The sequence below is a fragment of the Emydura macquarii genome, unplaced genomic scaffold, assembly GCF_026122565.2.
Source record: "Emydura macquarii macquarii isolate MOO-44397 ecotype Brisbane River unplaced genomic scaffold, CSIRO-AGI_Emac_v2 contig_3470, whole genome shotgun sequence".
NCBI lineage: Eukaryota > Metazoa > Chordata > Testudines > Chelidae > Emydura > Emydura macquarii.
The window spans coordinates 5,655,793-5,669,750 of NW_027133607.1; the positions used below are offsets into that span (position 1 = coordinate 5,655,793).

General features: G+C 52.0%; 1 protein-coding gene across 1 annotated transcript in view; it reads right to left on the reverse strand.

The window, feature by feature from the left end:
- Positions 1 to 13,958, reverse strand: part of PLXNA4 (plexin A4) — a 583,803-nt gene that overhangs the window by 58,715 nt on the left and 511,130 nt on the right. Inside the window, exons 20-21 of the mRNA XM_067534998.1 lie at positions 6,125 to 6,359; positions 5,403 to 5,545 (exon numbers count right to left, since the gene is read on the reverse strand). Of these exons, the coding sequence (XP_067391099.1) occupies positions 5,403 to 5,545; positions 6,125 to 6,359 (378 nt within the window). The remainder of the gene's footprint in view (positions 1 to 5,402; positions 5,546 to 6,124; positions 6,360 to 13,958) is intronic.

The following is a 13,958-nucleotide window of genomic DNA, read 5'->3' on the forward strand; positions in this document are numbered from 1 at the left end:
CCCAGAGCCACAGCAGCCAGAGTCAGAGAGAAGCAGAGGAGCAGCCCAGGGAGCTGAGCTGGAGGCAGAGCAGCAGCCGCGCTAAGGCAGGGTGAAGCTGGGGCTGGAGCTGCCCAGGGCCGAGTGCGGTGAGCAGCTGAGGAAAGCGAGGGGGACCCTGGGCAAAGGACCAGGGCAGGGGACACCACCAGACAAGAGGTCCTGCAGGTCAGACTGGGAGGAGGATCATGATCCCGATGGGTGGGCGATGCTGGGAAGAAGGGTCCTGCCCCTGTGATTCTGCTATAAACAAGGGCAGAAGCCGACTTTGGCATCCATCACTAGACAGACCCAAGAGAGCAGAACTCTTGCAAGCTGAGAAAGATGGGCCCTTCAGTCAATGGGGGTTGAAATCCCTGGAACTGAACAGAGGTGAGAAACCTGCGTAGGCAAAGGTCTTTCGCCTAAGACGACCAGGAAAGCTAGCACCTTGTACGGCGGGGGAAGGTCCTGACTGAGGGAAGCCAGCCAGGGCTGAGAAGAGGGATGACGGGTGAGAGAAGCTACCTTGAACAAAGCCTGTAACTTGCTAGATGTAATTTGACTTTAAAAAGCGTATTTGGTTTCATTTTACCTGTAACTCTTTCTACCTTCACTTGTTATACTTGAACTCACTTAACCCTATGATTATTTGGTTAATAAATTCATTTCGTTCTTACCATAAACCAACTCAGTGCTGTGTTAAAGGGAAGGGGGTATTTACCCCCGGTAAGTCAACCGGCTGTGATGTGCGTTGGTGTCTTTAGAGGAACAAATGACCCGTGTTATTTCTCTGAGCTCTCCAGGAGAGGGCTGGGCACTGCAGGGCATACGGTGCTGGCAGTGTGCTGGGGTCACCCTGCAGATAGTAACCAAGGCTGGTGGAAGCCGGTGGGGCTGTAGACAGGATGCTGGGGTCAGAGCTGCTGAACCAGAGTTATATTATTCCAGGCACTCAGAGTGCTTGTGAGCAGCCCATGCTGGAGATACGACAGCAAAGCTTTGTGAGGCATCCAAGGTACAGGGCAGGCCATGACCCAACCCCTAACTGGTTTGAACTGCACTCCAGAAGGTGACAGCAACCCACCCCTGCCCATGCACACACACCATCAGCACTCCGCTCACCGCAACACACGCCTGCCCATCAAACACACCATCAGCACTCCGCTCACCACAACACACGCCTGCCCATCAAACACACCATCAGCACAACACACGCCTGCCCATCAAACACACCATCAGCACTCTACTCACTGCAACACACGCCTGCCCATCAAACACACCATCAGCACTCCGCTCACCGCAACACACCCCTGCCCATGCAAACACACCATCACCACTCCGCTCACCACAACACACGCCTGCCCATCAAACACACCGTCAGCACTCCGCTCACCGCAACACACCCCTGCCCATGTACACACACCATCAGCACTCCGCTCACCGTAACACACGCCTGCCCATCAAACACACCATCAGCACAACACACGCCTGCCCATCAAACACACCATCAGCACTCCGCTCACCACAACACACCCCTGCCCATGCAAACACACCATCACCACTCCGCTCACTGCAACACACGCCTGCCCATCAAACACACCATCAGCACTCCGCTCACCGCAACACACCCCTGCCCATGCAAACACACCATCACCACTCCGCTCACCACAACACACGCCTGCCCATCAAACACACTATCAGCACAACACACGCCTGCCCATCAAACACACCATCAGCACTCAGGCAGAGCTTTTTGCCCTGTCCAAGCTGATTTGCTGACCCTTTCACCTACAAAATCTGGGATCGGGCAGGAGCCAGATCTGGGAGGGAGGATAAACTGCTTCAGCAATGTAAGAGGCGCCTAGAAAATTGCTTGCATCCAGTGTGCAAATAAGTCAGTTGCTTTATTCCATGCAGGGGCCTTTCAATATTACGCTCTGCCAACCCGCGGCCTGGAACCATTGAATGATGCTTGCCTGGGTTGGGTGTTTATTTTTCTAACTTGTCTTGAATGCAGCGCTGCCCAGGGCTAACAGTGTTGATTAGACCAGGCACAGGGCAGACGCGCGCTTTGTGAGCTTGCCCCCAAGGCAATTCATCTGAGCTGCCGAGCTCACTGCTATTCCGGTCCTGGGCTCCTGCACAGCTCTCCCACTGCACGTCAGCCAGGACTTGCCACACGCCTGCTGCCCCAGTCACTCCAGCCCCTGAACCGACCCCTGCTCCTCCACTCCCGGGCCCTCTTCCAGCTCTGCCAGTGCGCCTCTGTCGTTTCCTGCAACCACCTCTCCTAGTCCAGCTCTGGCCTCTGCACACCGCTCTGCTAATGCGTCTCCGTCCTTCCTGCAGCACTCGCTGCCAGTCCCGTCCTGGGTTCCCCACACGGCTGGCAATGAGACCCACTGCTGAGCTGCAGCATGCCCTGCTATTCCAGTCCTGGGATCCCCACACAGCCCCGCCGATGCACCTCCGTTCTTTCCTGCAACAGCCCCTATTCAGGGTCAGACTGACAGTGCTCCTCAAGCCTTCCCCTTTGCACAACCCAGCCCCCACTCCAGCCCCACCGATGCACCTCAATCCTCACCCATCACAATGACTATTCCAATCCTGCCCCCATCCCAGAGCTCTGCCAATGCCCCCCAGTGCTGATCTGCAGCCCCCCTAATTCCAGTCCTGGGCTCCTACACGCAGCTCTGCCAATAAACCTCAGTCCTGACCCACACAACTCCTGCTAGTCTAGTCCTGGGTCATGTTCCTGTATGCAGCCGTGCTGAATTATATTTTCCATTCCTGTGCCAAGGTCCAGGCCTGAGGACTAGGCAAAGTCCCTTATGCTCATTTCCACTTGTCACCTAAACCCTGAATTGCAGCTTCCCAGGAGCTGCCTTGCCTCCTCGGACAGCTGTCCTGCGAGGTGGTAGGCTGGGATGGAGCATCAGTGCTGCTGACTGATGGATGGACTGAGCTTTCGGCTCTGTCACTTCAAGCCGCTGCAGGATTTTCTGTTTAACGGACTCACTGTCGACTCCTTTAGGAGTTGGTACCTTTTTCCAGAGATTACAGATAGCAAACCTATATATAAGCAAAAAACAAACAAACAAGAACAATCCACCAACCCTGACAGGGAGGTAATAATTATCCCGAACTCGCTTGCTTGCATGTTTAATACTGGCTAACCCCTAGGCGATTATGGAGCAGCAAAAATGATTTCAGCTGTGTCTGGAAGTAGTTAATTAGAAAAGGTGCTGGAAATAAGAACCCAGTCTGAAGGGACTGTTACCCTCGCTGGGCTGGCAATGCTCGATGTGGGTTTGTTTTATTCTCTTTAACCCTTTCTTGGCGCTGGTAGCAGAAAAGAGCCCTATTCTTGCTTCTTTAGCAAACCAGACTGGCAGTGGAAGTGCTGCTGTCGACTACGAGGTGGAAAAAAGACGCCTGATTTGAGTGATGTGGAAACAGAGCAAGAGGTCAAGGAGGTCAGAAGAAATGGTGGGTTCTGAGCACTGGAAGGTCTGATTGGCTGCAATGCACCGTTTGCTCTCTGGATACGTGCGTGGAGGACCATGCACATGAGGTGCATTGGATGGGCCAATTTCTATCCTAGTCGATTGATTTTTGTCAATGAGGGCAGAATTTGGCCGTAAGTGTGCAAGCACCTATGTGTGTGTGCGCACAGATGCATTGTTTGGGCCAAACTCTGTTTATTCTATAAAGCCAATGCAGCTACTCTGCATGGGGAGACCAGGATGAGACCCAGGGCATGTCTGTGCTCCGGCTACACGGCTGTACAACACTCGCCATGAAAAATCAACATCTGCCACTGGCTGCCACAAAGTAGCATCAGAGCTACTTCAGCTACTTCCCTTTCCTTCCTGGGGAGCAGGGAACAACTGGAAGTTGTTGATAAATAAAGAAGCTTGAAGAGTCACTGCTGTATGCAAGCGTGTTTCTCTAGCTGTAAGTGCATTTCAGCCCCCGTGAAGGGAAGGAGTGAGAGCACCAGCTACGGCCAATTACACAGCAGTCCAGGGCAGAGCCTGTGCCAGCTTCCCCCAAGCAGCTCTGCCAACGCACCTCAGTCCTGGCCTCAGGCATTCCCTGCTAGCCCGTTTCTGGGCCTCTCCTAAGCACAGAGCTGCCAAGATCCACAGAGAGCTCTGCCAAAGCACCCTCTCAGTCTTGGCTTGCAGCAGGCCCCGGCTATCCCAGCCCGGGTCTCCCTGGAGCAGAGCCTGGCGGTTGTGCAGACACTGAAGTGGTTTTGTGGACAGATGTTCACTTGGGACTAGTGTCAGGCCCACGGAACTCACTATCATCAGGGATGTAATGCATCGCACCAACCCATGGACCCATGGAGCACACTGCTGCTCGTCCCCATAACGGGGAGAGGTTCCCTGAGCAGAAAAGGCCCAGGGAAAGTGAGATCCCTCCAAGCACAAGGGGCGTTGGAAGCTGAGCAGAGTCGTGGCTAGTTTGTTATCCCATCACAAAGAATAATGCACAGCAGTTACACGCGTTACGTGGTAACAAAGTATCTTCTCCGGGTGCTGCCAATCATTTCTGAAAGTACAGCTAGGGAAAGACGGGTGTGCCATGCCCATGGGCAGGCAGACGTCCTGGGAGATGCCATGCCCATGGGCAGCCAGACGTCCCCAGGGTTGCTGTGCCCGTGGGTGGCGCAGAGGTCCTGGGGCACACTGTAGACATTGGTAATGCAGAGGTCCCTGGGAAGGCACCGTGCCCATGGGCAATGCAGATGTACCATGCCTGGGAGCAGCGCAGATGTCCCAGGGACCAGCGTGCCAATGGGCAGCGCAGGCATCTCAGGGGCTGCCGTGCCCATTGGCAGTGCACTTGCCAGAGGATGCTGCTGTGCCATGGAAGGAAGGTGGATCTGCCTGAGTCCCATCTCTAATGTCTGTTCGGCTGAAATGTTTAAACCCAAACTCAAGAGCAAACTCCAACGGCAAGAGAACCCAGTCCCATGAGGAAGTTAATGCAGTGAACACACACAACACGAACACACACACACACACACACACACACACACACACACAAATCCTGGCACTCTTGCCTGTGCTCTTCAATATGGATGCACCCACCACTCATCACACAGCTGATGGAATGCTGCCGATTTTCCAGGTCTCCCCCCTGCGAGCCTGACATACAGGCTCATCCAGGAGACCCACAATTATTTCAGCCCTTGCAGAGCAGCAACCCAGTGAGCTGATGTGGTGTCTTTATACTGTAGCAAACAGATTAGGCTGTACCACAAAGCAGTGACCTCGCTCATGTCACTCACAGGGTCATAGCATGGCAGAATGGGGAGGCAGGGGTGAGCAGGCAGGTGGAGGGAGAAGATGATCATTGATCCCGCTTACCTCCAGATCCCTCAGGACAGGGTGGTCTTCAATGCCAGGGAAAAGCACCCTCATGGTGTAGGTACGGTAATCAAGGAAAGGGATGCCAGCACCATCCAAGTCGCTCGTCAGCTCGTGAATATCTGTCTGAAGCTCTGCAAAAGCTGAGACAAAGAAACCCATCCCCATAGCAGTGATGGTCCAGATTTCCACCCTGACCCTATCTGGGGGAGGTTAGGTTAACAACTGTACTGGTGTAACCAGTGCTGAGGGAGGAGGAGGAAATGATGTGCAGATGGAGAGGGAGGTGGAGAAGGAGCAGGCTCTGCCCATGATCTAATGCCAGACAAAAGCTCCTTCTAGACAGGGCCACACACTGATTTAGGAAACTCAATTTAAACAGGACCCCAGCAAAGCCAGTTCTTAACACAGTTTGTCCAGCCAGGACGAATGGGGTCAAACTGTGTAGAGAACCAGAGATGGGCCTGAATCAGAACTCCGGGTCTGAATGCTCATGAGCTTCAAGGACGACTGGATCCAAACTTAGTGGCTGAACTCTATCTTTTGAATGGACCCAGCCGGATCTTGGATCTCCACTGACCAGAACTTTGGAGAAGGGTGATTCAAAGCCAGATCCAAACTTCCTGGATCAGGTCCTCTAGCTAGAGCTGCGTTTTCAGGAAATGAGTATCTTCCTTCCAACATGGCCTTTGCCACCCCTCGGACCCGCCACTCCATCGTACCTTCCTTGCACTCCAGTGCCACCCTGGACTCCAGGTTGTCCATCTGCATCTGCAGCCGCTTTAGGGTCAAGTCGCTCTCGCGGGACTTGCGCTTGTACGCGATCAGCACGGCCACGATGAAGATGATGAGCAGGCCGCCGGCCACAGCAATGCTGACGATGGCAGGCAGGCTGAGCAGGCTGTCTGGAGAGATGTAGACCATCCCCGGGGAGAACTCCAATCCTCCCACTCGAGCCTACGGGGGAATGAGGAAACAGTCACCTTAAAAACACCAGCAACAGGCATGCCCAGAGCCTGACTGCTCCTCAGAGTAACTGGCGGAAGCTTAACCTGCTCTCACAAGCTAAGCAGGGGCTGAGGTACTCCATGCTTGGAGGGGAGGCAGCTAATAAAACTCCAGAGAAGTGGAGCCAGTGATTTAATGGGTGGCAAGCTTTTTCCTGACTAGATACTGAGCCTGGCATGGTGCGAGAGGCTGGCTTTCGCAGTAAAGGGTGGGCTGAGGTGGCACGTGGTCTATAAACACCCGCTGTAAGAGCAGAAGGGCTAGTTTCAGTGTGTTGGCTGAACTGCGACACTGGCTGCCCTAACCGTTGTAGTGCTGCTCCGGGCTGGTCCCGCACCACCCTAGAATGCGCGGCAGCCACACAGCTCTCAGCTATGGTTTAATGATACAATCCCTGTTGCTGGGGAGGATGTTAGAACAGGGCTTGACACATTTGCTTTGTAGCTAGGAGCCAGCCCAAAAATGAAGGAGCCAGACAACGCTCCCCTCTCCCGGCCCTGCCACATGGATGCAGTGGCGCTCTGGCCGGAGCGTGGCGGCTGCTCCCCCAGGAGAAATACTTGGCATCAGAATTAAATTTCTAGATGCCATGGCGACCTGGCGCCCGGGGTTTGTCGAGCCCTGTGTTAGAAGAAGCCAGCTGGCACGTCAGACCAGGGGCAGTCTGCAGAGCTGGAAGGTAGAACGGTCTTCTATTGATTTGTAAAACTGAACAAACTGGATCCAGGGGAAGAATCAACATGGAGCCCAACGTGTCCTCTTCAGAGTTCACTTCCGCACCATAGCCCTGCTCGGTCACTCCAGACTTGCACCAGGCTCACTGAGAGTCGGGCGGGGCACGAAGGCTTTGCTCTGCACTCCATTGCTTGGCGCTCGAGATGGCCTTCTAGGGGTCACTGGGTCCAAGACTTCATGGTTAAGAGATACGCATGTAGACGGCACCCCAGCAGATGGGGTGCTGCTGGCCCCAAGAGGATCACCTCTGAGATGGGGCTGCTGGGAACCCAGGCTTCGTTAGAGCCTGCTCATAGATCCTGAGGGTAACCCTACAGCATTAGCTGGTAAATGCTATTACCGGTAAATTTTACTGAGTGGGACACTCGGGTGGGCCACCCTTGGGCATGGGGACTGCTACCACCTAGGAGAGCCACAGGAGCAGCGCTAGCGGACAGGTGGCTGGGGAGGGGGAGGCCGTGGCTCTGACTACAGAGTCACTGTCTCATCATCCTTCTCCCAGGCCTGTGCCCCACATCAGCCTGGTTGCTGTGGTAGGCCGATCCCGCTTAGCTCTTCTTCCTCTGCTGGTGACCAGCACACCGTGCAGCCAAGCAACGCCCTGCGTCGGGCTGGAGCAGCTGCTGGAACGGGCTCTGCATCACCGATGGCCGCTCCGCCTGTCGTGCCCGGGAGCTAGGATTGTGCTCTCAGCAGATGGTCAGGTCCCTTTCTAGCACAGTTCCCCTCCTCTTAATATGAGCCCCCCCACATCCCAACCATCCCCCCCCCAGTCAGGTGGCCGGTCTCATTCTCCCTGCCTGTTCTCAGCTGCCAGCCAGCTCCACGGCCTCCTGCCCTGCTAGTCTCTGCCCCATTTCATTCTCTGCTGGGGGCACACACACCACCTACCTATGCTGCAGTGGGAGGCGGCTGGCACTGAGCAGCTTGGCTAGGGAGAGGGTTGGGGCCAGCAGTGGGCTGGGCAGGGTGGAATGGGGATCCCTGTCACCGAGAGCCTGCAGTATCAGGGCGGAGCAGGATGGCAGGCAGTGATCCTGGAGAGTCAAGCTGTGGCTCTGAGTTTTCTGGGAAGAGATCGCCCCTCTTGTGCCGGCTCTTTCCTCCCTGCATGCAGGGGTCCATTTTTCAGACACCACCTTGCGAGAGCCGACAGGGAATTCTTCCCAGCGGTGCCTCCACAGCCAGAGGAGCAAGACTATCGTCCTACACGTGCATTCGGCCATTCTTCCTGCGGGAACCCAACGTGCCTTACACAAAGGAACCACACAGTCCCAGGGGGGTCAGAGCAAGGGTGACCCAGAAAACAAGGGGCTGGGGGAAAGAGATTTTTTTCACAAAGGGCAATAAGTCAACATGTGCCAGGGAATCTTTCATGGCCATACGGAGCCGGCATGATCTTGGCTTTCATGTCTTGTCTGCAGGACTCACCCATGGTGAACAGCAGGGAACTCAACGGGCCAGATCTTCACCTGTCTCTAAAGTCAATGGCGGTTACCCTGACTTCACAGGCTGAAGATCTGGCCCAGCGTGTGTACCATGGGAAGATGAAGGGCTGAGTGAGCGCTGCTGGGATGGGGACCTGCGGCTCTAGGGCCTCTGCACTGTAGAACCTGCTTAGCAAGAGCTTGCTTAAAACGAAACACCTGCTATGCGGACATCAAAGTGAAGCCGGGATTTCCTCCAGTGGGTCCCTGTGGACATGTGCGGCAAACGTAGTGAGAGGCAGCTCTAGAGAGAAGGGCGTTGTATGAGACAGAGCAGGGTGTGTGTCCTGGGAAGTGTAAAGGAGCTGCCGAGAACCAGAGTGGGATTAAGAAATGGAAATGTTAAACGAAATATCCCCTACCAGAGAGAGGTCTCAGGTCACCAGATGGTCTCCCAAAACGTAGGCTGTCCTGTCGCTGGGAATATTTAAAACTGGCTGTGATAAGGCAATCTTGCCCTGCCTGGGGGACGTACTAGATGTGACCAGACAGGTTCATCACTAGCTCCTAGGATTCTGGAAGTTGACCTCCTGGTCCCCAGCTCTGGCTTCAGAGGAAGTAACCTGGTTCCCTGTGTCTCTTCATCTCTTTGGCTACTCATTTGATTTCACTGCACTGGGGCTAACATCGTGAGCCTCTTGCAGGCATTCTGCTCGGATCCTTCCTGTAATTTTGAGGACTGGGGGAGATGGAGAGGCATAGGAAGCTGGAATCCTGCACTTTATGTATGGTCCAAGCGCAGAGCAGACACCACCATATCCATTTTATACACATATGGCCTTGCCAGGAACCTCGAGCGGAACATGGTTTCTGGGAGTGAGACCCTCTGTGGCTCCTCGGTATCAGGTCTCTCCTTCCCCTGCCTCAGACCAAACTGGAATTCAGCACCAGCGGCAGTAGGTTTGTGCCAGGTCCTCTACCTATGACCTAGATTATGATAGGACGATCATGGTGCTAACTCTGTTGCTGCAGCAGGACTCTGTCCGTCCCAGTACCTGCTCCCTTCCTCCCAGACTCAGCCCTGGAGACCTTACCTCCACCCAAGAGTGACTAAGGATTGGGGAGATGGGGTTTCCATGCCAACCTCATTCTTGACCTCCACCTTCACCACCACCCCACCCTCCTCTAACACACATGCATATCTTTCCTCTGCAGCTTCTCTCATCTGGAAGAGCCCTCCTGCATCTCTCACCTCTGTGGCCCTTCACCCCTTTTCATAGCTCATCTCAAAACCATACACTCGATTTACGTCCTTTAGTTTTCTCTCTCCTCTCGTTATTTAATTCTGTAATTGTTTTACTGATCCTTGTACTGAGAGCCGAACAAGGGAGAGAACACAGTGACATCAACACAAAACACTATCACTGTTGTTTCCTACTTCAATATCCAAGGGCGCCTAAGTACTTTACAATTGTTAATACATTCTCACAAATCCTTGTGGATCTAGGTAAGTGTTACCACCCCCAACTCCACCGCAATGGGGGTGTTAAGTGATTTGCTCAAGATCACACAGTGTGTCACTGGCAGGTGGACCCAGGAGATCGGACTGTTAATTCCCATCCCCCTCATCATGTCACAGTGGAGTTACTGTGAAACACAGTGAGGCACTAACTTGGGTAACAACGATGTCATAGCAGAGAAGGCATTCCCTAGACTAGCTGTTAATTCCAGCTTCAGTGTAATGCCATCCCTACAACAGTGGCTTTTACTGCAGGTGCCCTCCTGTCCTGGATTCGCAGCTCAGACATTATCCGAGCAGTGGCTCTGCGTTTGCAGATTTATGACAACTCTTTAACGTACCTTTAGTGCGCTGTCGTATTACTGATGCTCACTAACATGTTTAAATGCTACCATCTTTCCACATTTCCAGTGCCATTTGTTGTTTGATTAACTGAGGCTGACTGGGGCCGTTCCTGTAAATGGGGAGCCTCGTTCTGTGACTCGCTCCATCTGACCAGGGCTGCAGCGAGCAGAGAATCCCTATGTCATGGAAGGGCCCAATTCGGCTCTCCTCACCCAACCTCTTGGGTTCATTTGTCATTCTCCTACCCCTGGGCTTATCTCCCAGGCCTTGGCTTTGCCAGTCATAGAACCATAGGCCAGGAAGGGACCTCAGGAGGCCATCTAGTCCAGTTCCCTCCAGTTATGGCAGGACCAAGCATCCCTGACAGGGGTTTGTATATCTTGCCCTTAAAAATCTCCAATGATGGAGATTCCACATCCTCCTCAGGCAACTTATTCCAGTGTTTAACTACCCGGACAGTTAGGAAGTTTTGCCTAATGTCCAACCTAAACTGCCCTTACTGCAATTTAAGCCCATTGCTTCTCGTCCTATCCTCAGAGGTTAGGGAGAACAATTTTTCTCCCTCCTCCTTGTAACAACCTTTTATGTACTTGAAAACTGTTATCAATGCCCCTCTTAGTCTTCTCTTCTCCAGGCTAAACAAACCCAATTTTTTCAATCTTTCCTCATAGGTCGTGTTTCCTAGACCTTTAGTCATTTTTGTTGCTCTTCTCTGGACTTTCTGCAGTTTGTCCACATCTTTCCTGAAATGTTGCGTCCAGAACTGGACACAATACTACTAGTTGAGGCCTAATCAGCATGGAGTACAGCGGAAGAATTACTTCTCATGTCTTGCTTACAACACTGCAGCTAATACATCTCAGAATGATGTCTGCTTTTTTTGCAACAGTTTTACACTATTGACTCGTATTTAGCCTGTGATGTACTGTGACTCCCAGATTCCTTTCTGCAGTACTCTTTCCCAAGGAGTTATCTCCCAGTTTTTATGTGTGCGACTGATTATTCCTTCCTAAGTGGAGTACTTTGACCGAGCACATTTTAACTACATCCATGAAAATGCTGGGGAACTAATGATGTCATATTCAAAAGCCCTGGAATTATTGCAGAGAAAGACATATTTCACTTCACTAGCACTTCCCTTGGAGGATCATAAAGTACTCTATAGCTGTGAATTAAGTGAGCCAGCTTTTTTTTGTTTTTTTTTTTTTTTTGGGGTGGGGGGAAGGAATACATTGATCAGGGTCAATCAAAATCATTGCTCATCCACATTGGTAGACAGCAATCTTGTCTGTTTGCATGCCCATGGTGTAACGTCATTTACAGATTCATCTTCTTTCAATCAATAAGATTGTAAAATGCAAATGATTTTGCTGACTCATTTTGTATCTACAATCCACGACTCTCAAGGATGGGTATAAACTGTTCAGGAAGGACAGGCAGGGGCGAAAGGGTGGAGAAATTGCACCGTATTTAAGAGAGCACTATGATTGCTCTGAGCTCCAGTATGAATCGAGATAAGCCAGTTGAGAGTCTCTAGATTAATCTTAGAAGCAAGAACAATAAGGGTGATGTCGTGGTGGGTGTCTGTTACAGACCACCAGACCAGGAGGATGAGGTAGATGAGGCTTTCTTCAGTCAACTAGGGGAAATTTCTAGTTCAGGGGACCTGGATCTCATGGGGGACTTCAATCACCCTGACATCTGCTGGAAGAGCAATACAGCCTAGCATAGACAATACAGGAAGTTTTTGGAGATGTTGTGGACAACTTCCTGGTGCAAGTGCGGGAGGAATCAACTAGGGGCCGTGCTCCTCTTGACCTGCTGCTCACAAACAGGGAAGATTTGGTAGGGGAAGTAGAAGTGGATGGCAACCTAGGCAGCAGTGACCATGAGATGGTCGAGTTCAGGATCCTGACAAAAGGAAGAAAGGAGAACAGCAGGATACGGACTTCAGAAAAGCAGACTTCGACTCCCTCTGGGAGCTGATGGGCAGGATCCCCTGGAAGGCTAATATGAGGGGGAAAGGAATCCAAGAGAGCTGGCTGTATTTTAAAGAAACCTTATTGAGAGCGCAGGAACAAACCATCCCGATGTGCAGAAAGAATAGTAAATATGGTAGGCGTCCAGCTTGGCTTAACAAAGAAGTCTTTGGTGAGCTTAAACACAAAAAGAAGCTTACAAGCAGTGGAAGCTTGGTCAGATGACTAGGGAGGATTATAAAAATACTGCTTGAAAATGCAGGAATGAAATCAGGAAGGCCAAAGCGCAATTGGAGTTGCAGCTAGCAAGGGACGTGAAGGGGAACAAGAAGGGTTTCTACAGGTATGTTACCAACAAGAGGAAGATTAGGGAAAGTGTGGGCCCCTTACAGAATGGGGGAGGCAACCTAGTGACAGAGGATGTGGAGAAAGCTGAGGTACTCAATGCCTTTTTTGCCTCTGTCTTCACAGACAAAGTCAGCTCCCAGACTGCCGCACTGGGTGGCACGGAATGGGGAGGAGTTGAACATCCCTCAGTGCTGAAGGAACAGGTTCAGGACTATTTCGAAAGATTGATCATACACAAATCCATGGGGCCAGATGCAATGCATCCTAGGGTGCTGAGGGAGTTGGCTGATGTGATTTCAAAGCCATTGGCTATTATCTTTGAAAGCTCATGGCAACTCGGGGAGGTCCCTGATGATTAGAAAAAGGCAAATATAGTGCCCATCTTCAAGAAAGGGAAGAAAGAGGATCCAGGGAACTACAGACCAGTCAGCCTCACCTCAATCCCTGGAAAAATCATGGAACAGGTCCTCAAGGAATCCATTTTAAGGTACTTGGAAGCGAGGAAGGTGATCAGGAACAGTCAATATGGATTCACCAAGGGAAAGTCATGCCTGACCAACCTGATTGTTTTCTATGAAGAGGTGACTGGCTCCGTGGATGTGGGGAAAGCGGTGGACATGATATACCTTGACTTTAGCAAAGCTTTTGATACTGTCTCTCACAGTATTCTTATCAGCAAGTTAAGGAAGTATGGGTTGGATGAATGGACTATAAAATGGATAGAGAACTGGCTAGAGCATAGGGCTCAACGAGTAGTGATCAATGGCTCCATGTCTAGCTGGCAGCTGGTCACTAGCGGAGTGCCCCAGGGGTCGGTCCTGGGGCCGGTTTTGTTCAACATCTTCATTAATGATCTGGAGGATGGGGTAGACTGCATCCTCAGCATGTTTGCAGATGACACTAAACTAGGGGGAGTGGTAGATACCCTGAAAGGTAGGGATAGGATACAGAAGGACCTAAACAAACTGGAGGATTGGGCCAAAAGAGATCTGATGAGGTTCAACAAAGACAAGTGCAGAGTCCTGCACTTAGGAAGGAAGAATCCCATGCATTGCTACAGACTGGGGACCAATGAGCTAGGCAGCAGTTCTGCAGAAAAGTACCTGCGGGTTACAGTGGATAAGAAGCTGAATATGAGTCAGCAGTGTGCCCTGGTTACCAAGAAGGCTAATAGCATATTGGGCTGCATTAGCAG